Source organism: Eutrigla gurnardus (assembly GCF_963514095.1).
Source record: "Eutrigla gurnardus genome assembly, chromosome: 6".
Lineage (NCBI taxonomy): Eukaryota > Metazoa > Chordata > Actinopteri > Perciformes > Triglidae > Eutrigla > Eutrigla gurnardus.
In genome coordinates this window covers 21,293,489-21,320,038 of record NC_139920.1, presented here as the reverse complement: position 1 = coordinate 21,320,038, position 26,550 = coordinate 21,293,489, and the positions used below count along the sequence as shown (strand labels likewise).

Sequence of the window (26,550 nt, the reverse complement as noted above, 5' to 3'; positions counted from 1 at the left end):
ACAGGAAACCACAACAACAAGAAAGTGTGTGTTTGTGTTGTACACAGGTTTTAAATCCTCAGTAGTATTATCTAAGCCTGAGACCTGTTGTCATTACTCAGATTATGGGCTTCCTGTTTGAAGCCCACAGCACAGTCTCTCTGTTTACGCAAATGTTCTGCAGGGAAATCAATCGAGCAGCGACAGAAAATGCTTAGTGGGTTATTTATATCGTTAAAGGTCATGTCACAACTTGTAGCTCGAGCTGCAGGACAATACTTCATTACAAATGTTTGTCGGAGAGGTGCACTTTAAAAAAAAAAATCATTTTCATAGCACTCTTTTTACACTCACTTTTTATTGTTTTTTCTCTATTTTATCGAATATGGAGGAAAATATACATTTGAAAATAACATAAAAGCACATAACTTTCTATTCAAATTTTAACATGGAATGAATAAATATAAACAAACTAATTATATTAATAACACAGAAACCAAATGATAACACAATAAGGTGATAATGACAGTAATAAGATGAAAGAGAAAAGTGGAAAAGAACAGAAAATGATATCCTTTCTGAACTCAAATGTTCCTTGCTCCTATATATATGCTCTGAGTCCTTTTAAGACTCAATTGTAGATAAATTTGACCTAATAATAATAATAATTATGATCCTTTCCCTCCATTCTTCTGTTTCCTGTGTCCACTCCCCTTTATAGAAGATTCCCGTTTTCTCCCGGAGCAGGTTTGGGCAGTTCTCTTGTTTACCTTTCCCCCCACTGGCTCCACCCCTCTCTGCTCCGCCACTTCCTGATCACCTTGTCCTTCTAGAGGTGAGCAGGTTCTGGTTCTCAAATAGTCAGCAGGGTCATCGGATCTCAACCCCCCACCCTGAAGACCGGCAGCCGGATTACATTTCTCCACTTGAAGACCGGCTGCCAATCGTGGAAGTCCGTCAGCGGGACAAAGTCCTCCTCACAGAGTCATTTAACTCCCCCCTCCTCCTCCTCGTCCTCCTCCTCTCTGAGTGGTTTAAAGTTACACCCTCTGCCAGGCTCTACCTGTCCAGGTGAGCTGCTCTGCTGAAAGTGAACGTCGCCTCATGAAACCACGTAAGTGTACTTCCACCACTCTGTGTTGATGTTGTTACTAGCATTAGTGTGTTAAATGAACTTTGTGAGCGTTACAACAGGCTGCTGCTGCTCTGAGGTGTCTGCACGGAGTGGATTTGCATTGAAGTTCACTTCAACAGTGTCAGCCTGTGTAGATTTACTGTGTGTGTTTGCTGATCCTGGTACAGCCAGTCAGCTCCTTTGACATTAGAGACACTTCACAGAGCTTTCACATCTGCCTGCAGCTGTTTCCCTCAGACCGAGGTGTCAGGTCTGGCTCGGACTCACAGCGGAGATCTATATAGGCTACCGGGTCCAGAGAGGGACCAGCATGTAGAGGTTACTGAGAGGGCAGGAACGGCGTTACTCTGTCTCACCACATTCTCAAACGCTCAATCAGAATGGGTTAGATTTGACACTTACAGGATTCTTGATCTGGTTTTTATTTTCTAGCCCTCTTATACATACAAATTCAATCAACATGGAGATGCTTGTTATTCATTTCTCCTTGATTTTATGCGTTTTTGACACAATTCTACAGAATATGGCTTCCTGGAATTTTCTCAGTGACATGTCTGAACACAGCAGACTATGACTGTGTGTGTGTGTGTGTGTGTGTGTGTTTGTGTGTGTGTGTGTGTGTGTTTGAGGCGGTCTTGTGTTTGTTTGTGGCCTGTTTATTGAGTTGCTTGGAAGAGCGGGGGCGCTGATCCAGCATCAGATTTGTTTTGGGGGGATCTGATGACGAGGTGATACGTTTGGTCTCGTTGTGTACTTTGAAGCCCGGTCCGTCTGATTGTGTCAGTCAGTCAATTGTTTTGACATGAATCAGGCAGCGGTCGGTTGTCGTGACAACGAGAGACCACACCCACTGCAACTATGAAGACCAGGTCTAAATCTTCATTGAAATCATATCTGCAATGATTAACATGGCAGCTATGCAGAAGCAGGCGGTGAAGTTTCAGCCGGCGTGCACCTTTGTGATCTGGCTGACTGCACCTTTCCCCTCCGAGGGCGTGTTTGTTTGTTTGTTTGATTGAGACAGATATGAAATCTCTTTTTTTTTTTGTCTAATGTGAGGAGTGGATATGTACATAGCAACATGCTAACTCAGCGCGGGCCAGTTAAGAATGCAGAGCGGACACATTTCGCCGGGTCGTTTTTCACGCTCGGCCGCTAGCAGAGGGAGCTGACTCGGCAGGGCCTCGCGTCATTATTAACTCGTCACGTCGTCGGAGATCACAGGAAGAGTAACCTGCGAGTGAATCAACAGCCTTATTTACATGCAATGTGTGAGGAAGGAGGTCGAGTCTTAGACAAACAACTCCAGCTCTCCGTCGTTGGAGAGGAGACACTTCTCCCTCTTTGTGATTTACAGTCCAAACACGGCTCTTTCTTTCACTCTGTGATCAAATGCAAAACAGAAACATGCAGAGAATGAAGTCTAACGTGTGATTAAACATCAGTTATATTTAGCTCCTCTCTCTGTGTTCCAACACAACTGTTTTACTATATATTATCTATCGATCTATAGATCTATATAGATCTATATCTATCACTTTCTCTCTATATTTATATATATGTATGTGTATATATATATATATATATATATATATATATATATATATATATGTGTGTGTGTGTGTGTAAATTATTTATATATATATATGTGTGTATATATATATATATATATATATATAATTTATATATGTATATATTATTTATATCGTGATATGTGAGTGCTGGAAGTGGAGCTGAAATGAGAAATTGCCTTTTTAATCCTTTTAGATCACCTCCCTGGTCATATTGTCATCTATTTACCAATACATGCCAAAATATGTATTTTATATCAAAATCCAATTTATTTTCTCCCAGCAAAATGATGACATCTATCAATCCGCAACTGGAGTGGTGGTTGGAAGAAGAAAAAAACCTGGGCCGAAAAAAAAAAGTTTTCTGGACAAAATTGTAGAGATTTTGGCTAATTTGTTTTAATTATTTGAACTCTTATTAAATATAAGGTAGTGTACAGTTCACGGTTTGTGTTAAGGTATTGTTAGCGGTCATTCGCTAGTAGCCTCACAAAAACTTTAAAAAGGATGCAGCAAACGGCGAAATAAACAAAACATCAGTGCCACACATTGCATTAATTTAACAGGTACAATAAGAAACAGTACCATTTAGGATTTTCTCTTTATCTATCTATCCATAAAAATAAAATGAATAAATAAAAGAAATTGATAATAAAATACAATTTTACAGTTTATTCACCTGCAAAATGTTCTGTCTGATCATGCCCTTAGTCATTATGTCCACATTACTAATGATTATTGATCAAAAGTCTTATCATGTACATATTTTGTAAGAGCTCCAATAGTTATTTGTAGTAACAATATCTTCGACATATCGAGGTGTTTGCTCGTAAAATACCGTGATTTGTGATTTCCCCTGTCTGTCGTGTGTTGCATTGATTAGAAACGATCCTCAGAGAGCGGCTGTTCCTCGGGCGAGGGCGTGTCATGTGTGTGTCTCTGCATGTACATGCATGTATTTGTGTCCCTGTCGAAGCGTTGTGGTATTGCGTTATTTTCCTTCCAGACAGAAGTGATTACGGCCGATGGGTTCAGGCTGCGAGACGTCGTCCATTTTGTTTCAGACGGAACAGACTCACGTTGTGATCCCTTTGTGTTCGTCATCGTTCGTCTTTGAGTTGGAGAAAAGAGAGCAAACTTAAAGGAGGTGACATTATCCTCTCGGATCAAACCACCTTCTTTTTTCATTTCCTTTAACTTTGACTCTCTTCTTTTGTTTTTATGACATTCACACTCCCTCTCCGCTGTTCTTCCCGAGCGGCGATGAAAGTGCTCCCAGCGTGGATCGGGCCGGGCCTCCGTCACAGCAGGTGTCACGGTCTGTGATGAATCAGCCGTGTTACCACAAGCCCTCAGTGGGGAAAGTTGTTAAGACTGCTCAGCCTCTTCTGATTAGCCGTCCCCTCCCAGACGCACCAGAGACACCAAGCTCCTCCGGCTGTCGCAGCTCTCGCTGCTTATGTAAAAGAAAAAAAAGAAACGAGGACGGGCTGTTTGTTTTGACAACTCGCCGGATTTACATGTGCGTGCGCGGTCATATTTGTCAGCATTAGCATACTGGGATGCACATCAAAGTGTATTGTTACGCATGTGATTTTTATTTAGAGCACGGAGATGCATCCAATTAAAACGGGAACCGCCACTTGGATCCCTTTTTTTTTTTTTTTGTATTTTGTCGACTCCAAACGCAAGTTTTGTTCCCTGTTTTGTTTTGAAGAGTGTCTCGATATGCAGCCAAGACCCGACGGCGGGTCCAGAAACGAAAGCTTGTGTGAAGTGGCAAACGAGACGGCCGTTGCCAAGGTGACGTGTGTCTGACTGAGCCCATCTGCTCGTGTCCATGTGCTCGAGGAGCCCGTTGTGGACAATGACGTGTGCGCTGGCACGCTCCCGGCGCAGAGAGCAAATGTAAACCTGCTACACAAAAAAACAACAACAACACAAAAATCAGTGATGTGTCCATCTGAGTCCGCGTTCATGTTCCTGCATCCAGAGAAGAAACCTCCATAGTTCAATGTCACATCTCCATGGCGACAGAGGAAGGGATAGAAAAGTTTGCAGGCCTGCTGCACACATCAGCGCTGCTGTCGTTCATGTGTGTGAGAGAGTGAGAAGCTTTGCTTATGAATATTTTCACACTCTGCTTGCTAGATATGATAACTGTGGCTGCCTTTCTTGCTGTGTTTCAATGTGATGCTATTCTGTACTTCAATGCTCCACAGTAAGGGTTGCCAATAGCAACCATTTTGAGATTACTGGCAACCAGTTGTCCATTTTTATTATATACATATATTTTATTTTGAAAAAAGGGACAACAACACATCCACCCCAAAATCCATATATTTTTTTTAAATATGTGTTGGATTAGTGGTATTTGAATTTTGCCAGATTCTGCTTTAGAGCTGATGGAGCAGCACGTGAAGTCGTCCGACCGTGAGGTGAAAAGTTCAGCTAACTCGTTAAAATCACAAACTAATGTTCACATTGATTCACCTGCCAAAGAACCGGATAAACCTGAACGAAAAAAAGAAAGAGGAAATCAGCCTCGGAGGGCGAAGCCGGCATCTTTGAGCTGGATCGAAAATTATACCGGGAAGCATCTCACATTGTCATTATTAATCTGACGTATAACTGGTATTTCAATGACTCGAGATAGAAGGTGACCATATTTAGAGTTTCGGCAACCTGTTACTGTTGAGCCCTCCAGAGGTGCTGGTGGATTTCACTGAGCTGTATTAACTGTGAATAGCAAGACCCAAGTTGGCTGGTTTGCTACAGCGGTATGAATCCATGATAAACTATTTACTTGTGATTTGATATCAATAACCAGATGATGGTGGTGCTGGTTTACCACAGCTGGATGATATTCAGCTTTGATTTAATAACGGTAAACTGGTCAAAAGGATGCTGAAATAACTCCATCATGATGGTGATCAGTAAAAAGTGTGAAATCCTGCTTTGTTAGGTCTGTCTGCAAGACCACAAGCTCACACACAGACAGTCTCTGGTTTCTCCACTTAGTCTGGTCCGGCCTCTGGACTAATGTGAGCTACTATCGTAGACCTCTGGGGGACCACAGACTGCTGATGTGTTTAGTCTGTATTGATACTTAAGTAATATATGAATTCCTTCTTACATTATGTTCCTCTTCCCCACGTCGTTCCCCCAGATCTCTGCTGCTAATGACCCTGTTGGCGGATCCCTGAGTCCAGATGAGTGTCCAGATGAGCATCCAGGAGGAGAGCGTCCAGCCCGAGGGCGCGATGGGTGGCGCCTCGGCCCCGCCCCTTTCCCCCTCAGACTACGGCCCGCTGTCTCCGCCCCCTGACCTGTGCGCCGCGTGCGGCCACAGCCACCAGCTGGAGGAGAACCACGAGTACGACTACCGGGACGAGGTGGACGACGACCTGGTCTGCCACATCTGCCTGCAGGCGCTCATCCGGCCGCTGGACACGCCGTGCGGACACACCTACTGCCGGGAGTGTCTCACTAGCTTCCTGCTGGAGAGCGACTTCTGCCCCGTGTGCCGCACGCCGCTCATGCTGCAGAGCTGCAGGAAGCCCAGCCTGCTGGTGCACAAGCTGCTGGACAAGCTGACCGTGGCCTGCCCCTTCACAGACCACTGCACCCAAACGCTGGCCCGCGGAGAACTGGAAGACCACATCAGGAGCAGGTAGGATACGCTTTGTATCGTCAACACAGCTTGTACCTATAAAATCAGATAAAGTCTTATTTAACAAGTAAGCATGTACTTACCCTTACTACTGGTAAAATACTACAATGACCCGCAGTGGAGTACACTCTAGGTTTCCCCCCCTCCTCTGCCCGTCACCATTAACCCACAGCTGCACTCCCAAAGCACAGAGTTCTTCCTCCAAACTGGGCTCTTCATCTAAAGTGGAGCCCGGCTCCTCTGTTTATATATCATTAAAAGACAGCGCTTTGGTTTCTCTCCTTCTGGATCTGTTGCATTACTGCTCATTAACACTCCCCGAGCCCGAAGACCTCTGGGATAATTAATGCATCTCGCCACGCATCTCACACACACACACACACACACACACACAAGCAGCAGTGTTTACTGTACTCTTACTCATTTGCACTTTATAAAACTCTATAAACTCGGAAGAAGCTGTGCCTCCTCTCCGTCTCATTTCCTCCTCCGTTTCTTCTTCTCTTCCACCTCCTCGTCTCTCCACATCCTTCCATCGTTTCCCAGTCTTTTCCTTTCATGCAGTGCGAGCGTCGTAATGAGGTGCGGAGCTCTGAGGCCGACTCCCGGAAGGATTGGGCTGCCCTCCCGTAGTTAGAAGGTGTTATCTGCCGAGGTGAAAGGCCGCGTCCAGAGGGACCACGCCACTCATCGTGTGGGTGGATGAGAAAGAGATATTTGGGAAAGCCCATTTCATCACTTCTATTCCATCCGTGTATTTCGCTGCAGTCCAGTGGTTGTGACTGAACAGTATTTGTGCGATAAAGCTGGTTATTATTCTAGTGTCTCACACAGAAGGAACCCTTCAGCGTGAATTGGACGTCATTATTATTAGAGCAGCTGATGTTCTATAAGGAGCTAGAACGTCCATGTACGTTGGACGGGTCAAACAAACATAGGACTTTCACCCAGAAGGCCGCAGTTTGTGTCCCGCGTCAAATCAAAAGCGACTTATTTTACCATAGCATTGTTACGTAACTTTAACATAACAAACATAGTTACTTTGCGTAACAAACATATTTTGTTTTACCCGTAACACAATCTTTAGTAAGGCTAATTTTTGTTCCCTGAAGCTAGTTTTTTTGCGGAAGTAAATCTAAAAACTAAGGAAACCTATGTTGGAAGTTTGTTTTGAAGAGTCACTATGAATGTTACGAGCGGAACTTGCATATTTGCAAGAAATGATGATGTAAGTAGTTAGCTACCGATCTCTGTTTCATTATAGACCTTTTCCTGAAAACGAGCATGACAACTTGTTACTTGTTACTGCTACTTTGGTGGCATAGAAGCACGGGTTGCTAGGCAACAGAGCAACGCCACTCTGGTGACATACCAAGGTCTCGAAGGGTTGTCACATATCTCAGAGTGAAGATTTCAACCACGACCCCTTGTATCTCTGTTCCAGTGGCTAAACCAAACCCTCGGATACAGAACGTCTCTTCTGTATAGATACATTTCCAGACGGGTGTGAGTTACGTGCCCTGATTATTCACTTCTGTGGGTATTTTGGTGTCCGAATCTGGCAGAGGGTCAGATGTTGTAATGACTGAAGCCGCCGCGCCATCTGGTCGGAGATGATTTCATCATTCATGACCTTTTTATTGGCCTTTTGGTTGGAGACATTTTGTATTTGGGACACAACCGAGAGCAGAGTCTGTCAGCAGTATTTCTTGTTGCCGTTGTTGCTTCGTCCTGTTATGGCTTGTACCAACTTTACCCAGAATGCTCCCCACCCGCTCAGGTATTTTCTGTGCTGTTTTAGCCAGTTACCTGTGACTACAAGTTCTGCTCAAAACCATTTTTCTCCACTCATATTTTTTTTTTTTTGTATTACTCAAATTAATGAACCCAGGGCTCCACGTGTGTGTTTTATTGATGATCTGCCTTCAGCACGATATATTTTTTTTCCTTCTCCTTCCTCTTTTATTTTTATTTGATGAAAGTGTGCTTGTTTTCAAAGCCCACGGAGGAATTCTTCAAAGCTTGAGTGAATATTTGGAAAAGAAATTAGAGTTTCTGGTGAGTTGGTGTGGTTGTATTCTGTGTGCTTAAACGTGGCAGCTACTCTTTATGTGACCTTCGCCTTGTGTTGGTGTTGGTAGGTGGAGGAGCCAACGTGCTTTGCTGTCCACGTTTATTTTTTACTTCTTCCACTCTTGGTGGAGAGACAATAAAAGGAAAAACAAACGGAACACAACTCCGGGAGTAGGGCGAAGAAAAAAGTATTATTTTACCCGTATTTTTGCTCAAAATGGAAGAGACAACAGAACAAGACGGTAGATCTAATTATTAAATATTCTGTTAATTATGGGCTCAACTTCCTGTCCAACCAAAAGACAGCAAAGAGCACTTAAAGCTGTTTCTGTGGATGACAGTAGTCAGTTTTCTGAACGGTCGCAGTTTTAAACCATCAAAAACATCCTAGCTCGCCTTTAAATTACTCTGAAATTGAAATGAAACAAATTGGTTAGGTTTAATTCAACAAAACGAAAACATGGTTTGGCTTCAAATAACTGCATAATTTAAACTAAACAAAACAAAGTTGCTACGTGAGTACTAGTTATGTTTAGGCAGCAAAACTACTTGGTCCGTATGTGACGCAAACTCCTGTCTCCTGGGTGAAAGTCCTGTTTGTTTGTTTGTTTGTTTGTTTTACCCATCCACCACCTGACCTACACAGACTTCCTCTGACTACGTTGAAACTTCCCCTCAAAATTGTAATTGACGATGCGTTTTCGTTGGGTGGCCGAACTTCACAGATATTACGCAATTTGTACTTAGAACGCAAAATCCCAACCACATACTGCATCAGTGAAAACACGACTCTGAGTGGGAAATCAAGCAATAATAATGTGTGTGTGTGTGTGTGTGTGTGTGTGTGCATGAAAACGACTCCTGTGGGGGCCGACTGGTTTCTGTTCAAAAACTGCATCCTGTCACAATCCAATTACATTTCCATTTCCTGCGTGCCCCGTGGCCTCGTTGCTGCGCGCACGCTGTTCAAATACTGCAGGATAACTCGCGCCTCAGTACGCACGCATGCATGCATTCACACACACACAGATTCAGCCTGTAACCACACTACCTCCATCCATGAAATATTCATTCAGACAGGGTATTTACACCAGTTAAGTGTCTTTCTTGAGGGTAGCAGACAGCTGAGCGCTATGAAAATTGGATAACGGTGGGAAAGGAGGTAAGAAGAAAGGGAAAACAAGTTAGGGAGGGGGAGGGGAGAGGGGGAGTAGCATGAGTAAAATACCAGCTTTATAAATTAAAATTAACATGGCTCTGCTTTGAATAAATATCAGTTGAGGGTGAGGTTTGACAGGGTGGGATTAAAATAGATTATTTCACGTTCAAAGTGGTTTGCTTCAAAGACAGAGAGAGATGGGTGTGATGAGACGGGAGGGGCGATGGAGGAGAGAAACACGCCTTTAAATGCATCTCGCTTCTCTATTGGTCACCTTCGCTGTCAATCAGCACACAGTCACCTCTCCTGTGTTTAGTGATGCACAGAGATTTCACCAAACTGGATTCATTGGATCTAGCAAGACACACATCGGCTGGTTTACTACAGCTTGATAAACACAAAGTAAACTATTTAGCTGTGATTTAATATCAATAACCAGATGGAAAGGATGCTGAAATAACTGATCAGTATGATAATCAGTAAAAAGTATGAAGTCCTGCTTTGTTAGGTCTGTCTGCAAGACCACAAGCTAACTACTTTTAAAACGCTTGTTTTCAGAATGTAGTCTGGTTGATGGATGCTAGGCTATGCTAACATTGTAGCTGCCCCATCAACACTCCAAATAAGGTCATCAAGACATAAATACATCAGAGACCTTGTTGTTTGGACCACAGACAGTCTCTGGTTTCCACACATAGTCTGGTCTGGTCTCTGGACTCATGTGAGCTACTATCGTAGACCTCTGGGGGACCACAGACAGTCTCTGGTTTCTCCACATAGTCTGGTCTGGTCTCTGGACTCATGTGAGCTACTATCGTAGACCTCTGGGGGACCAGAGACAGTCTCTGGTTTCTCCACATAGTCCGGTCTGGTCTCTGGACTCATGTGAGCTACTATCGTAGACCTCTGGGGGACCACAGACAGTCTCTGGTTTCCACACATAGTCTGGTCTGGTCTGGTCTCTAAATCGCTACCATCACCGAGGCAACGATATTTTGTAACCATGCCGTCTGAAAGTTTGCTTTGCATTGGGTGTGAATACGACTTGCACAATAATGTTCCTGCTCTCTTTGTGTACATCCTGGAATTGAATGAATGTCTGACTGTCTGAATGGAAACGGATGCCGCTGCTCTAAAGGTTCATTCTTTCATGTCACTCGGAGCAGCGAGCCTTCATCACTGCACAGAATATTGATCCTCCAGTGTGTTTTGCTCTTTTCCTTTTTTTCCTCTTTCCACACATGTAGGCAGATTCTTTTTAGCGATCAGACCAATCTGCTGCACAGGGAGCAGTCCATCGTCAGAGAGGAGGGGGAGGCAACACACCTCCCCCTCCTCCTCTTTATCTTTATCCTCCCCCTTCATGGACCAACAAATGTGCATGCAGGGGGAGGTGAATGCAGAGGTTGTGTGTGTGTGTGCATGTGTGTGTGTGTGTTTGTGAAGAGGGCAGAGCCAATCAGAGCAGGACCAGGTACCTTCAGCCCCCCCCCTGCCCACCCCCCCTTCCTGTCTTTGTTTGGTCTGCTCCACCTCCCCCCCCCCCCCCCCACCCCCCCTTAGTGGTTTCTGCTGCAGTATAAGTCACAGCCTGCGCTGTTCTCTCCGACACACACATACACACACACACCGATGGAGACGGACATGCACACACACGAGCGCAAATCCTCTTACAACTAGCCGGTGCCCAGAGCAGATTAAAGGGGCTGCACATCTCAAATTGTATTCCAAATGTGCCACCTTTGCACGGGTCCTCCTTCCTCCTCTTCCTCTCGCACTTCCTCCTCTTCCTCCTCCCGTGAGCCACAACGGGACTTCTGCTCTGCACCTGCTGCCGCTGCTGCTGCTTCTGCTGCTGCTTCTGCTTCTTCTTCCTCCTCCGCCTGCTCCTTCGCTCCGTCTTCCACCTCTGGCAGCCAGCCCGTTTGCCTCTGCAGCTGAGATGACCAGGCAGCCAGCCTGAGGCAGGAGGAGGACGCTGCCGAGACCCGGAGGTAGAGAGAGGGAGGTGTGGGGGGGCGGGGGGGTGGGGGGACCAGAGGGGAAGAAAGAGGCTGCAAACATATGAAGTGAAGGATTCATTTTGATCTGAGAACGCCTCTGGCTGAAAAGGAAGGCAGGTGAGGAGGAGGGGGTGGGGGGTCGGGGGGTGGTGGTGTTGGGAGTCAGCACGGCCAGGTTGGGAGAGTTAGAGGTGGTGGAGGAGGTGGAGGCTTCAGTGCAGCGAGGAGAGAAAGAGGGGTGACCATGAAGGCTCTGTTGCTGCTGGTGCTGCCCTGGCTCAGCCCGGCCAACTACACAGACAACCTGGGCAACCTGCACATCCTCTACTCCGAGCTGTGAGTACCAAAACGCCCGCCTCCTCCCGCATCCCCTCTCCCCTCCATCACCGCTCCACTCAGCCGGGGGGGGGGGGGGGGCGCTCACCCTGCATGCCTTCCACTTCAACCCCACAATCAGCCATTTGTTTTTTCTGTGTGTTTACGTTTTCATCATCACTTTTTAAAGAGTCGCGGCGAGTCTCTGCGGAGCGGAAATCATCGTAGAAGAAGCTGCTTATTGTCCCGCCGGGATGCGGTGGAGCCGACAGGTCGCTCCTTGTGCTGTCCAGGACAGTTTGGATGTTACAGCACTGCAGCATGGCATCTCTCTCTCTCTCTCTCTCTCTCTCTCCCTCCCTCTCTTTCTCTCTGTGAATGAGCCAAATGTCAGTGTACGTTTGCTCACAAGTGTGTGTGTGTGAGAGCGTCCCGTGTAGCGTCGGGACGGTTTGTAACCGCGGCATGTTTGTTTGTGGATGGACTTTCACCTCAGCGTTAAATATTCATAGCTGGTTACTCAAACACCTGCGTCGCATCTTTTCCAGCCTTTTTTTTTTAATAAACTCCTCATATTTAAAATCACCTTCAGCACACACCTGTCGGTGCACATCATCGCCGCCTCTCCTCGTGATTGATGCTTCACGAGCGGTTACATCACCGCCAACACACCGGAGCTCAGCACGCGGGCTACTGTCGGATGTTGACACCATGGAAACAAACCTCTCAACATTGTGGGGATTATCCTCCACAACCACTAGCGTGAATCGTATAAAAAGATGATGATAATAGTGAGAAGTGACCGTCACAATTTCACGGCGACATCTTTGCATTCCCTGTTTTTCGGCGACCATCAATCCAAAACCCAGACATGTTGAGTTTATAATGATATCAAACAGAGCAAAGCTGCAAATCGTCACATTTTAGAAGCTCATCAAAACAATATTGAGCAGCAAAACAACATATTTTTATGCTACTCTTTATATACATATTTTCTTTTACATATTTGAATTCATCCTTTATTTAACCAGTAAAATGCTTTGTTGATTGTTTCCCTTATTTACAGGACATTTCACCACATAAAACACAAATAACACATTGAAAAAAATCATGTAAAAAAGACTTGTTCATTCAGTCTTCAAATGATCCTTAATCCTGTTTTTAAACGGCTTGTAAAATAATCTGTGACTCACGCACTTAAAGTGCACTTTCACCAAGAGGTAGAGACGAGGTTGCAGCTACTGATTTCTTTCTGGGGACTTCTATTGAAAACACAGACGAGGAGGCGGTTCATGTAAAATGTACAACTCTACGGTGGTATATTTAGAAAGCAAAGCGCTGCGATGCGTGCAGAAACCTGAATCGGAATGTGTGCAACTATACGTCATGCAACCGTAGGTCTTGGCTCGTCTTCTTCTCAGCTGAGTGTCCCCGGCTCTCGATTGGCCCTCAGAGCCTCTTTTGTGTGGGAGTCAATGTTGTCTATATTCAGCAGCGCCGTGTGAAGCCGGGGCTCTCTGATCCCCCCGAAGCTCTGGCCGCCGCCGCCGCTCCGCTCTCCAGTCTGACGGAAATGTCCCATTATGCCACATGAATACATGGAACAATGGAGCGCCTTGCAAATCCCCTCATTTCATTGTGTGCCCTCTCTGAGTGGGGCTTTAGCTGCCGCAGACACCGAGAGCCCGTGTCGGGCGGCGGCTAGCGGACGCCAACAAGGAGGAGAGGGAGGGGAAACGGGTCGGAGGATGAGATGAAATCCTTACATGTGATTCTCTACAGGACAGAATGGGAGTGAAGGAAGTGAAAGTGCATGAGCGGTTCAGACGAGAGGCGAGATGAGAGGAGACAGGAGGGCTGTAAGGTCACTTCCTGTGCCTGCCTTCCATCTGGCTGTACATACGGCTGCCATGGCGATGCTCGCCCAATATGTGTGTAAATCAAACCCTTTAGATATAGCAGGTCCAGCGAGGACAGCGGAGTCTGTTTGTGTGTGTTTGTTGTTGTCGTTGCTGATGATGACGTGACAGCGAGAGAGAGGTGGAGCAGACTAACGTGGACGTGGTGTTTTTCTGCCTGGCTAGAGAGCCGAGGCACACCATTCGTCTTTATCCACGCTGCTGACAGGAGCAGCCTCCAGCCTCCCTCACCGCCCCCCACCCCCCTCCCTCCTTCCTTTGCACTGTAATGTGATTACTACAGCGGGTTTGTATTTGCGTGGGAAAAAAATTAGAGTGGTCGCAATCTGTCTTACTCGCATATAAACGAGCGTAGGCTATACGGGATATATATATATATATATATATATATATATACACACACACACACACACAGTGTAGATGTTTCTCTATGATGAAATGCTTCGTGTGGTTGCTGGCGTTTCACTCCGTCAGCACCGACCAATAAAAAAGCAGCAGTGACGAACACACAGGAGGGCAGCTAGATGGTGATTTTATTACTCCTAACACACACACACGCACACACTGTGACGTCTGAATATTCCTTCTTTTTAAAATTGTATTTGACATTTTTGTTAAGACATGAACATGGATGTTATGGTTTTATATATATATATATATATATATATATATATATATGTGTGTGTGTGTGTGTGTGTGTATATACACATAATAAACAATAAAGAAAGAACAAACAAATGAATTAATCAATGAATAGTAGAGGGTTTGATGTGATTGGCTAATAGTCACTTGTGTCTCTTTGTAGATGATATTTGAATATTCCTAGTAAATTTACACGTAGGTTCGAACGATTCATAATTCGTTTATAATTCTTATTTTCGCATAATTTCCACATCGCATAACTGACGGCAAGCAAAGCGTCTTTTTGAGCTGAACTTTTATCGTCTCTTTATGTTTTTCCTTAAAGAACAGATGATCACAGCGCAGGGCTGTAAAGCATTCATCTTTCATTTCTGGGCCCGAGATCTTAAACTCTATAATTAGCTTCATCTAGGAGGCGTTTGATCACCAGGAGCTCCGGACGTCTTCGCCATAGACGCGTTCTAACCGGATTAAACGCACTCGCTGGATCTGAACAACACGAGCCGATTAGTTCACGCCCGGTCTGTCCCGAGTTGAAGGCGGCGGGCCCTCTCCGGCCCTGTGTGGGGTTTCTGGTGTGGGGGGCCGGGCGTCGTCAATTAGACTTTTGTTGGGATTAAATATTAATCTCTGTTTCTAGCGAGGCAGCGCTCGCTGTCTCCTTGCATCTCGCTGGCCAGAAATAACAACGTGCACTTCTCTCTAAAAGGAGATCACGTTAAATCGGGTTAATTATCTCTCTGTGTGGGATTTTTATGATACGAAGCGGTGAAACCGTCACGGCAGCGTTGATGTACGTAGAGGAGTCTAACTGGGACGGTGACGCATGTAGAGGACGCACAGCCGGGTTCTCCGCAAACAAACACACCAACGTGTCACTTTACGTGTGAAAACGCCAACAACACGCGGCCATCTATGTATAATTGAAGAGCGAACAACACGTGTGTAAATATGCCTTCATAAAAGAACAGAAGATGAATTATGTATTTACTCATTTATTCATGAAGAGCAGCGAGGAGCGAGTCAAAGTGTTGACTTCAGCACTATTTAAAAGATAATGATTCAAGTCCTCAAAGTCTCAGTTTGTTATATCATTCAGAGAACTACATCTCCGTTAGCTCTTCCTGCTAGCTAGCTAGCTAGCTAACGTAGCTCCATTCCATCACTAATGTAATGTTAATTTAGCTGATACGTTTTTATCCAGCGACTGTTTTTATCAGCTGGGAAGAGACTTTTGGTGGAAAAGTCTTTATAATTACGTATTTTCACAGTCTGGAACTTCAAAATGTGACTTCAAACGGGACCAAAGAATGTTTCTCACTTTGTTTACTCCGGGAAGGGGCGTGGCTTCCCCTGTTGTACGTCAACTGGATAGTAAAGATGTGTCATGTACTCAGGACTTGTTTTTGGTTCAGGTTCAGACTATGTCAGTTGAACTTTTCACTCCACAATCGGACAGCTTCATTGACTTTGTTTCTAACAGATGTCAGTGAACGCATCAACGCAGGTCACTAATACCACGAATGCAACACATAGTGTATTTATTTTTAGATGCACGTTTTGCCCTTTTTAAGCATCAGTCGCCAGTGTGTTGTGAAAATAGCCGCCTGCTTTTAGCTGGTGTTTGGGCTCTTTGAGGCGTGACGTGTTGAACATGTTCCAGCGTCTCCTAATCTGTAGGAGGGGATCCATATGGAAGCGGCCCGGCGGCACAGCAGAGCGCGGCGAGTTAATCCGTCACGTGATCGATGCCCTGCTGAGTGCCGGGGGGCTTTGGGTTCGGCCGACCAGTGCTGGCAGCGACCGGGAAACCAGGACGGCCTGGAAACCAGCACGCTGGCGAGGGGGCCGGCATGATGTAGAGGGAGAAATATAGACTGAAAAGGTGGCGGGGTGGGGATCGTCTGTGATCCTTTATGATCATATAGTGCTGCCGGGATTACAGTTAGAGAGGAACACAGTGTTTTACTGCAGGCCGCGGAGGTGAGCGCACCGAAGATGAATCTGTGCAGCTCGGCCAGGGAGAGGAGGATAAATCAGCGTCTGCTCTCGTCTCCGTTGGCGACGAGGAGGGGAGAAAAAAACAGATCGTCCTCTCGAGTTGAAAGCAGACACTCGCACAATGAACGCCGCGTAAACGTCCTTCCAGCCCCGATCATGAGGTCGGTCCGAGACTGATGATCGCCGCGTATCGATTTGGCTGGAAAAACCGATGACTCGGGAGTTTTGGGGCGGTTACTTACTGACACAGCGGTTTGGGGCCCTCGGCAGAGCTCGTGGACACAGAAACGTGCCGAGTCGTCGTTCGCCACCATCGGGAACATCCGACGCTAACACAGGATTTACGTTGATTTGCTCATCCATCTCCCGAACGGCTGGAAGACTAAACCCCGCCTCCTACTTTAGTTTGGAAACAGGCTCGGCCCGTCCCCTCGAATACCCCCCCCCCCCCCCCCTCCTCGAGCACCAGATGGGATTACCCGCTCGCAGCAGGCGGATCCAATCAACACACCAGCGTCTGATTAACACTCCTCCACTTCATCATTAACTGGATTACTCTGTCTTTATCTCCCTCTCTATTTCTCCATCCATCACTCTGTCTCTTCCCCTCCGATCAAACGTCACCGTTGTGTTGTTGGCGTGACGCCCCAACATGCGACGACCTCATCGCATCAGATTCAAAATGTTTGATTCAATTTGACTTTTACTTCGATAAATTCAATGTGTGTCGTGTTTGTGTTGACTCGCCTCGGTTTGATTCCCTGAATCAGCCGGGTTAGATTAAAACCAGGGTCCATGCAGCATTTCTGCATTTTAACGACTCGTTTGGTATCTTTATTACCAGCACGATGGGAGAGTTGGTGGAGAAACAGTGAGTTCCTGGCTCCTCTTACTATTTCTAAGATTTAATTTGTATTCTTAATTCTTGGTCCGCAGGCGTTCAGTCAAGTAAATGAGCTCAAATATGGCGAAGATAAGTAAACAGGCTGGTTTTAATCTGTGAAAGGTGAAGCACTGTATCAGACTGCTGCAGGGAGTCTGGTGATTTGTATTCACGCTTCATAGATGATTACAGCTGTGTTAATTTGTGAAGATTATCTTGCTGAACAAAACTTGTAAGTATATTAAATCTTTGTTTGCCACAGAGTTTATCTTCTGTAGTTCACTTCCTGTTACTACAACGATACGCCTCTAAGGAAGCCAGGTGACGTAGTATAAAGAAAGACCATGTTTGGAGGAGGGTCGGGTGGATGGACGGGACAAACACAGGACTTTAACCCTGGAGGCCACTGTTTATGTCTGTTCAAGACTTTGACTTACATTGACTTATTTTAGCTTTAATTACATATGTAGCCCCAGTGTAAAAGTAAGGGATTAAAACAAATTAGTTCCTAATAGAGTTAAAGCAATTAAACTGGATGTAATTTAGTTATATAAAGAAATTAAATGTTAAATTAAATCAGAGATTAAGATAAATAAAAGGTTGTTTATAAATCAGTGGCTAAGTAGTTTTAATCAACGGCTCTAAACAGACAAATAAACACAATTTTGAGTAACGTTTGGTGTGAACACACCTTTTTTTTTTATAAGTATGAATATATATTTGCATTAACATTTTTTTTAAATAATAGCATTCAAGATGCCATCTCTGTTTTCTATCTATTCTGACCCACAATCCTCCTGTTGTGATGAGACGAGCGCATTCTTGTAAGAGCAGCAGTATGTCAAAAAGAAAAACCACGCTATTCAAAAGACGGAATATGAAAAATACCTTCCTAAGAAATAACACAAACCATTGTGTGAGGTGTGTGATGTGTTGCGCATAATCATTAATGGTCCAAAAATAAACCTGCACACACATCACACCCTGTCACTTTTAAGCTTCTCTCTCTGTCACTCTCTCACACACACACACACACACACACACACACACACACACTCTTCCACTAGTAGAAACCTGCTTCCCGATGCAGCCCCGCATTCTTTTCTCACAGTTTCAGTCATCGCTGGTTTATTTTCAGATGCATGAGAGAGTTGGTGTCAGAGCCGGTTTTCTCTGTCTGTGACTGGCTGACCCGGCGCCGCCACCTCGGCGGAGGTAATTTGGCGCTGAACGGTCGAGTGTGGCCCAACACGACCGTCGGCGGCAGTCAGGGAGCGGCGAGCGTATTTGGGTTAGCGAGGATAATCCACTCACCCCTAAAGAGGATTGGAGAATCTCACAGGCTTTGATGAGTTGTGAGCTGGTGTTTATTTCACATCACAAGAGTGGGGCTGTTTGTGTCACAGCCAGGGAGCTTTTCGGCACGACGAAAAGCAAAGCATCATGGGTAATTCTCCCAGTGAGAGAGAGAGAGAGAAGAGGATGTGTTCGCTCCTTATCTCGCCACAGATCCGGGTTTTAGAGAGATGATGCGATAGCCGACACGGATACCGCAGCGCTAATGAGCGTCCTCTCATCTCCCTGAAAACCTGATGCATGATGGGAAAGTTCTATGATTACTATAATAATTATTATTATACACACAAGGACGTTTGTTTCCGAGAGGAAAACAAGACGATAAGACGAGGCGAGCGTACGTGACCGATCCTCGAGGCGCCGCAGGTATCCAGCATCCGGACTTAATTGGCTCGCTTACCTTGGCTCTCCAACGCCTGGACCACCCTGCTGAGGGGAGGGGGGGGGGGGGGGGGGGGGGGTTTCTGGCCCCGCCTTTAAACCTCAGACATGCACAGACTCTGGCCTTGACATTCAAAGAGATACAGCCGTGCCTTTAAGGCAACTCTTAAAGGGAGGAGATTCTAATTAACGCCAGACAAAGCCTTTAATAAACCAACGGCACTAAACAATGGAGGTCTGAGGTCTCGGAAGGCCTCTCTGGTGCCGGCTCGGAACTACATGAATCTCTGGTTTGCACCTTCAGAGCGGCCTTGCTGTGTGCACTGTTCATTCATTAGTACTTGGAGGGACGTGGTTCAGGTTTGGGTGGTCTGGGAGATTTATGTAAGAGCCGGTATTCAACGGCGTTTGCCCGTCTAGCTGACTGATTGTGGTTTTCCATTTTCCCCGAGCCGCTGTGACAGGAGGGGGGATGTTGTCCAAGTCCTGAATCCCTCCCAGTCTGCTCGGACCAGCAGGGTCTCGTACGAGCCCGAGCGCCGTGTGTGGGGATAAAGAGGAAGAAGAAAATGTTCAGTAGTTCTGCTGCAATGTCAGACTTCGGTCGGGAGTGAAATCTATATATAGATGAATATTTTAACACCAGCTGGGAGGAATCAGAGGGAACGAGGACGTTGTTCAGATCCACGGTGTGTAACAATACAGACAGTTGGGAGGAGGAAGTAAAGAGATGTTATATCTGTAAGTTGGAGGTGATGCTGTCATGTTTAGGAGTCGAGGTGATGGATGCTAACATGCTGGACTGGTCCATCTTAAATGTCAGTCCACCTTAAGCCAGCCTGAGCAGAAATTGTCGCTAACTTCAGTGCTGAGACTCGGGATCTTGACCTGGGACCCGGTCCGAGCGTGATTCACTTCAAGTCCACGTTGCTGTTTAATCATTTCACACATTTTGAACACAACATGTTGTATTTTAGTCCTCTGGGTTTTTCCGAAGATCCACTTTAATGCTTTCTAGTCACCAACTATATCTGTGTGTGACTCATCATGGACCAGAAACATAACTGAGTCCACTTTAAGAGGACTGGGTTTTGGTTGTTTAAAGAGGACTACATGTTAAAGAAGACCAACGTTCACAGTCATGACGTTACTGCCGACTTAATACGTGCCTTCACACATCTTCGCTAAACCCAACCTTAGATAAGTAGTACACAACTCCCCGGTGTTTAGGAGTTTGTCTGTGTACTCGGACCCCCGGGAATCTTGTTTGGACCACTTGTAGACTTGGAGTGAGTAGCAGCAGTGTGTTCTAGCAGCACACAGCTTTAATTCCTCTAATTGATGGTGAGTGACACGAAGGAAGCTTCTGCCCTCCGGAGATGGCGGCGTCCTCCTCCTCCGCCGCTGATTGAAATATCGCCCCGTTCGACCACTTCACTCAGTTAAGTGGTACGTTGCTGCGGCAACATGCTTGATAGCAATCAGTTTACTAACCCAACGTACAGGAATCACTCAGGCCTGCAGGTACACAGATTCCGTATGGCAGCGCTATGTCACGGCGCTCTTGACGACCATCGGCAGGGCTGCATGAATATATGCTTATGAATATATTTCTTTACTGTAAATAGAAGCCTTTTAATGTAGCTCTTCAAAGTTCATCAAATTGATGCATTTAAATGTACAAAGGATGAAAATGTCTGTATTTATTATTATTATTATAATTAGCTGACCTTATATAGGCGGATGCGGTCACCGCTATGAGGTAAGCTCCTCCCACACAGAGCGGGCCGACCTGGATTGTAGGTCATGAATCAGGAATACTGGATTAGTCAAGGACATGAGAATGTTTGACAACGGTCATAATGTTTGATTAAATTTGCAGACATCACACATCTGGCGATACAACTATTTACCGCGTGCACATCAGTGTCGATGCTGAAACAATACTCACTTCAGACTATCAAAGCTGTCATTTTAGTACCGTGACAGCAAGTGAGTTTGCAAAGAAGGCCCCTGTTTTCTGCCATTGTTTGTACCTTGTTTCCCTCCACATACTGATGTCCGGCGGTACGGACAACGCGCCGCTCCCCTTGTTGCTCTGAGCTACTGTGGAAGCGGTGCTGGGTCTGATCCAGCTCATTAAAGCCCCGTTAATGTTTGTGCTGATGTCTCCGTGGAGACGGCCGGAGAGACGAGCCAGTGTTGCTTCTTCTGATGAAGCGTCAGCTCGAAGTCTTTATGGCTCACAGACGGAGGAGAACTCTCCAACAAACAATACAAGACTCTGCTCTGCAGGGAGATCTGTAACTCTCACACACACACACACACACACACACACACACTCACAGTTTAATATCATCGGTGTGAAAAGCCTTTTATGGCGTGCAGTGGAATAAGTAGGTTTGTGTGTGTGTAAGGCTCTAAACATGTTGTGGTGGCGTTGACAGCAGGAGACATCTGGAACTTTTGAGAAAAACAAAACTGTCTATTCTGTATTCAAATGTGTCGGCTCCTCCCTCCCTCCCCCCTCCTCCCCCCTCCTCCCCCCTCCACCAGTCTAACTGGTGTTTTCCTACATTTGTGTTCAATCATCTGTCAGTGATGCTCACCGCCACCAAACATGGAATTACAGATACTGTCTGGAGAGTGCTTTATTCTTCTTCATGTAAATGTGACATATGAATGTATGAATCTGCGGCATTCAGCTGTTGTTGCTGTGTGGTGAGGTGGTAGAGGTGGTGTTGGAGTGCTGAGGTCAGATCCGAGGTCTAGGTCCCAGAGAAGAGGATGGAGGTCAGCCTGCTGCAGAAAGCCTCCGTCTGCAGGAGACGCCGACTCGACAGGAATGTCTGCGGCTTGTTGCTGCACGTTGGACACGTAGTTAGAATCTGGTCTACAACGAACAAATATTCTAGTTATTCTAATAAAGAAGAATATTCCTCCTAAACTGTTGAAAGTGAATATTTGGCTAATATTCCTGTTCATATGCAGCCGTTTAACGTAACTTTAGATCCTACCTACTCTCACCAGCATCATCTGACGGGTAGATGCCCCGACGCCTTGTTAAAATGTGGAACAGCTGGAGCTGCTTGTGACATTAAGCTACTTTGCATGAAGATACGTTAATGCTTCCCTCTCTCATTCCTTGAACAACATGCCTGAAAAGGTCAATGTTGAAATATTCGTCCAAATCCAAAAACCTGTCGATACCCAGATCCTTAATGATGTCAGTCTGTTGTTTAGTTGGAGGTTAACGGGAAAGAAGACGACGCGTATACATGTCCAAAGAAAGCCTCTAAAACCTGAATGATGTCGGCATGTCACGTGTGTCTCAATCTCTTTATAGTCATATTTGACATACAAGTGGCCTCCGAGTGTGCATGTAAACCTCATGTCATCATTTCATCATGTCCAGTATTAGCTTCACCATGCCGACTGTGTGGTCTCAGTCTCAGACTGACCTCTGACCTCCCCTCCCCTCCCTGTGTGCAGGTGTAAAGGAGCCTCTCACTATGGGCTCTCGGCGGACAGGAAGCGGCGCTCGCAGGAGGGCGAATGCACGGACAGCACGTCGGAGCTCACCATCGCCACGCTGCCCAGCGACGGCCCCGCCTCCGCCGCCGCCGTGGCCCTGCTGTCGGACGAGCCCGGCCTCGTCAACCCCGCCTTCGACCCCAGCATGGAGGACAACAGCCAGTCGGGCAGCACCACCAGCCTGACGGCCCGCAGCAGCTCCAAGAAGAGTGAGTGTGAGTGCGCGGACACACACTGTGTGTGTGTGTGTGTGTGTGTGTGTGTGTGTGTGTGTGTGTGTGTGTGTGTGTGTGTGTGTGTGTGTGTGTGTGTGTGTGTGTGTGTGTGTGTGAGAAACATACCAGTACACCTGCAGACTGTACCGTCAGACCCGGCCGATCAGCCTCCACTGCTGTCTCTGTTCTCTCTAATGGGCTCTGATAGAAATCCTATTAGCCTATTAGCTCGACTGCCTCTGGGTTGTTGTTTTTTCTACGAATCCATAAAATCTCTCTTTGTAGAAAACAGTACAGAAACACAGCGAGGGAGACGGTGTGTGGGACGGCTGCTTCATTATGTAGTCGAGGGTGTATGTTTTGTTTAAATGCACGTGTGTGCAAACATTTGGCCTGTATGTTTTACTGTGTTTGGGAGTCTTGTGGGGGCAGCAAAGAGCGTTTGGACCCCATGTGTGGCTTTTAAATAGGTGGCGTACAAACGCATCCTCACAATCCTCCTGCTGGGTCTGCTTTCTGCTTTAGAACCAATGAGGTTTTATTAGTCGGCTGTATCAGGTGGTCTTGGAGAGACCCGGGTGGACGGGGTCTCGTGGATCCGACCGTGAGCTTTACAGCAGCCCTCCCCTCGACCTCGCTTTGTTTATAGATCGAGCATCTCAAAGTGCATCAAATTGATGGATTTAACTTAAAAATGTAGCCAAGTTCTCATATCGCAATAAGATAACAGAAGACATAATCAGATTTGTTCCAATATCCTGCAGCCTTATTGTTGACATGATTATTCCTGTGAAGCAGTCTTGGCTGTTCTGCTCCCCCCCCCCCCCCCCCCCAATATGTCCAGGCAGTGGGGACACCAAATGGCGCTGCAGCAGCACTTTAGGTCGGCCGAACGCCTGCAACCACCACGAGCTTTGCTGCTGCTGAACAAGCTGACAGCTCCAGAAGCGGCTGGCGCTTTTAAAGAATAATGTGGCTGTCAGGAGCTCTCGCATCTCCCAGAGCCTGCAGAGGGGGGGGGGGCTGCAGAGGCACGCTGCCCCCCTGCTCGGTGCAGCCTGGCTGGGCTGCTGCCTCTCCACTGCAGCCTCCCGCAGCCTTCTGTCTTTCTCTCAGAAAAGCACCAAGCAGCAGTCTCTCGGGGGTCTCTCTCTCTCCCTCTCTCTATATGTGGATGTGGTCGCCGGAGTCCATGCTGTGTTACATCACTGCTGCAGTTACGCAACCATGTAGCTATACTATTATTAATGAAACAGCCGCTGGTTAAAAGCAGTCCATTAAAAAAAAAAAAAATATGCCTTAAAGGTGCACTTTTCTTTTAGTAAACAAAGTTCTTCCAGTCTAACAAACTGCAAACCCTACATAGTTTACACTCATGACGCACAGATCTAGAACACTTATGAAGCAGATTGTAGAGAAGAGAGAGAATATTGGGCTTAAATCCACCAGGTGGCCCGGAATGTAAACTATGCAACTGGTTGCTAACAAGTTTAACCTCAAAAAGATATTTCAATGATGGGTTCATAACTTCTTTCTGCTCATAATATCAAGGATTGTAAGTTAAAAGATTAGATATAAATCACTGATCTGGTGAGTCTCCATCTCTGGTGGTTGTTTTATTTAAACTGGACCTCCTGGTTTATCTCCTCACCTCGTCTCTAGCAGCACAGATCTGAGTCATTCAGCCAGGAGGAGGCCTGTGATTGGCTGCCAGGACACAGATGCAGACATGTCCGGGCATGTTGAGTGCGAGCTCGTCTATAAAGTGCCTCTCTCTGTGTTTTCTCTTTTTGCAGTCAGAAACTTCGACCGGTCTTCGGTGCGGAGCCGTTCCTTCCGGAGGCTGAACCGGGCGTTCAGCGTCCTGCGGAGGACGAAGAGCGGCAACGCGGTGAGCAACGAGACGTCGGAGGAGAGGGACAACGTCAGGAACTCCAACGTTCCGCAGGAAGGTACGCTTCAGGACCTTTAGTTGCTTCTGTGCTGGGCTGAGGCTGATGCTACTGCTGAGTGTGCACTCCAGAGAGAGTGTGTGTTCGAGACCTCGGCGGTGCTCGGAGGGTGGATGCGGCCGGGTGGATGCGGCCGGGTGGACGCGGCCGGGTGGACGCGGCCGGGAGCCCTCGGCGTAACAGAAGCATATGTTGCTTTAATAATTCAGCTGCAGATTGCAGACCAGCAGGGAGGGAGAGGCAGCCTGAGGCACTTTAGACAGGACGGGGTACCGGAGACAAGGCCTGTGACCTTTTCCTCTCCACCTCCAGCTCTTCTCCACCTCCTCTTCCTCCACTCACCCTGTATCCCTCCTCCTCTCCCCCTCCTCCTCCCTCCAGCAGCCAGGGTCAACAGGTTTGCACCAACTTGATGGATTCGTCCCCGGGGAGCAGCGCTGCACTTCACATGCTAGATCCATAAGATGTGTAACGTGGAGGAGAGAATGTGCTCTAGAGATATTTAATGTAATATCCACAGTGGAGGAGATACAGCCGACCGTACTGGTGCATGATGGGAGAGATAGAAGTGCAGCATGACGGGGGGGAGGAGGACCGTGGCGTTGCGTAACGATGAAGGATGACGGAGCCATCGGGGACTAGATAGAAAAAAGACTAATAGATGAGGAAAGAAATGGAGGCAAAGCAATGTCCCTGTGGGGGGGGGGGGTAGAACGGGAGAGGAGGGAGGGTTACATAACAGCTGCAGGTCTCTCTGTTAACGTGGTCTCCACCCTGCAAGCAATCTGCTGCGATAAAGACAAAATATTGACTTTGGATGGGAGAAAGTGCAGCGCGAGTAGAACGAAGCAGCCGGAGAGGAGGGAGATGAAAAATACTTCTCTTCTGTCATTTGTTGGCCAGAACGGTCCCAGAAGATCCCCCACCCACCAAACACATGGTCCGGTTTAACGTGTCATTCTACCGGAGGGGGGGGGGGGGGGGAGCACGGCAACTTAATGAGATTAAAAAAGTAGCACATTTCTAAAATAAAGTGAGGGTTTACAATGAGGTTCTGTTTGCATATAAATGCTGTTATTTGTTTGTTTTTTATTACTTTTAATTTGGTTTATTACAAACGTCCAGATTGAGTCTTGATGCAAAAACAAGTGACAAAAAAACCTACAAATTCATGAAATGCTTCTTTGGTCGGTGCTGAATTTAAGAAAACAGGAAGATGTGTGTAAAAAGTGTGCGGTTATTTAAATATGTGCATATGAGCTTCTCCGTCCCCGCCCGAGTAATAAGCTCGTGGAAATGTGAAGTTGCGGGTTTTCCCAGGCATCCTCGCTGCAGATGTAAGTGAGTAATGATCCAAACACGGAGCAGGAGGACCAGCCAAGTCCTGCTCTCCTCTCGGCCTGACGAGTTTGTTTTAGTGACCTGGGGGAGTCGGACATCTGGTGACTCTTCCTCCCTCAGCGTCTCCCTCTTCCTCCCGTTATATCTGTCCTCTCCTCTCCCGCAGTGCTGCCTCTTCCTCAGCTGCATCACCTGATCCCCGATGGCGAGCTCACCAGCATTAAGATCACGCGGGTGGATCCGTCAGAGCCGCTGGCCATCAGCGTCGTCGGGGGCAACGAGACCCCGCTGGTCCGCATCCTCATCCAGGACATCTACAGGGAGGGCGTCATCGCCCGGGACGGGCGGCTGCTGCCGGGCGACATGATCCTGAAGGTACCACGGTTAAAACGGTGTTTCACAGATCCGTGAGAAGCCG

At 46.7% G+C, this 26,550-nt stretch overlaps 1 protein-coding gene across 4 annotated transcripts in view; it reads left to right on the top strand.

Moving 5' to 3' along the window:
• Positions 1-826: 826 nt before the first annotated feature.
• Positions 827-26,550, top strand: part of lnx1 (ligand of numb-protein X 1) — a 31,489-nt gene continuing 5,765 nt past the window's right edge. Inside the window, exons 1-5 of one of the 4 annotated variants that reach the window (XM_084010980.1) lie at positions 827-1,093; positions 5,855-6,358; positions 22,583-22,833; positions 24,636-24,791; positions 26,299-26,507. In XM_084010980.1, the coding sequence (XP_083867106.1) occupies positions 5,898-6,358; positions 22,583-22,833; positions 24,636-24,791; positions 26,299-26,507 (1,077 nt within the window). In that variant the 5' untranslated portion in view covers positions 827-1,093; positions 5,855-5,897. Of the gene's footprint in view, positions 1,094-5,854; positions 6,359-11,759; positions 11,930-22,582; positions 22,840-24,635; positions 24,792-26,298; positions 26,508-26,550 lie in introns of those variants that run through there. The other 3 variants (XM_084010979.1, XM_084010982.1, XM_084010981.1) reach the window with 3 other exon arrangements.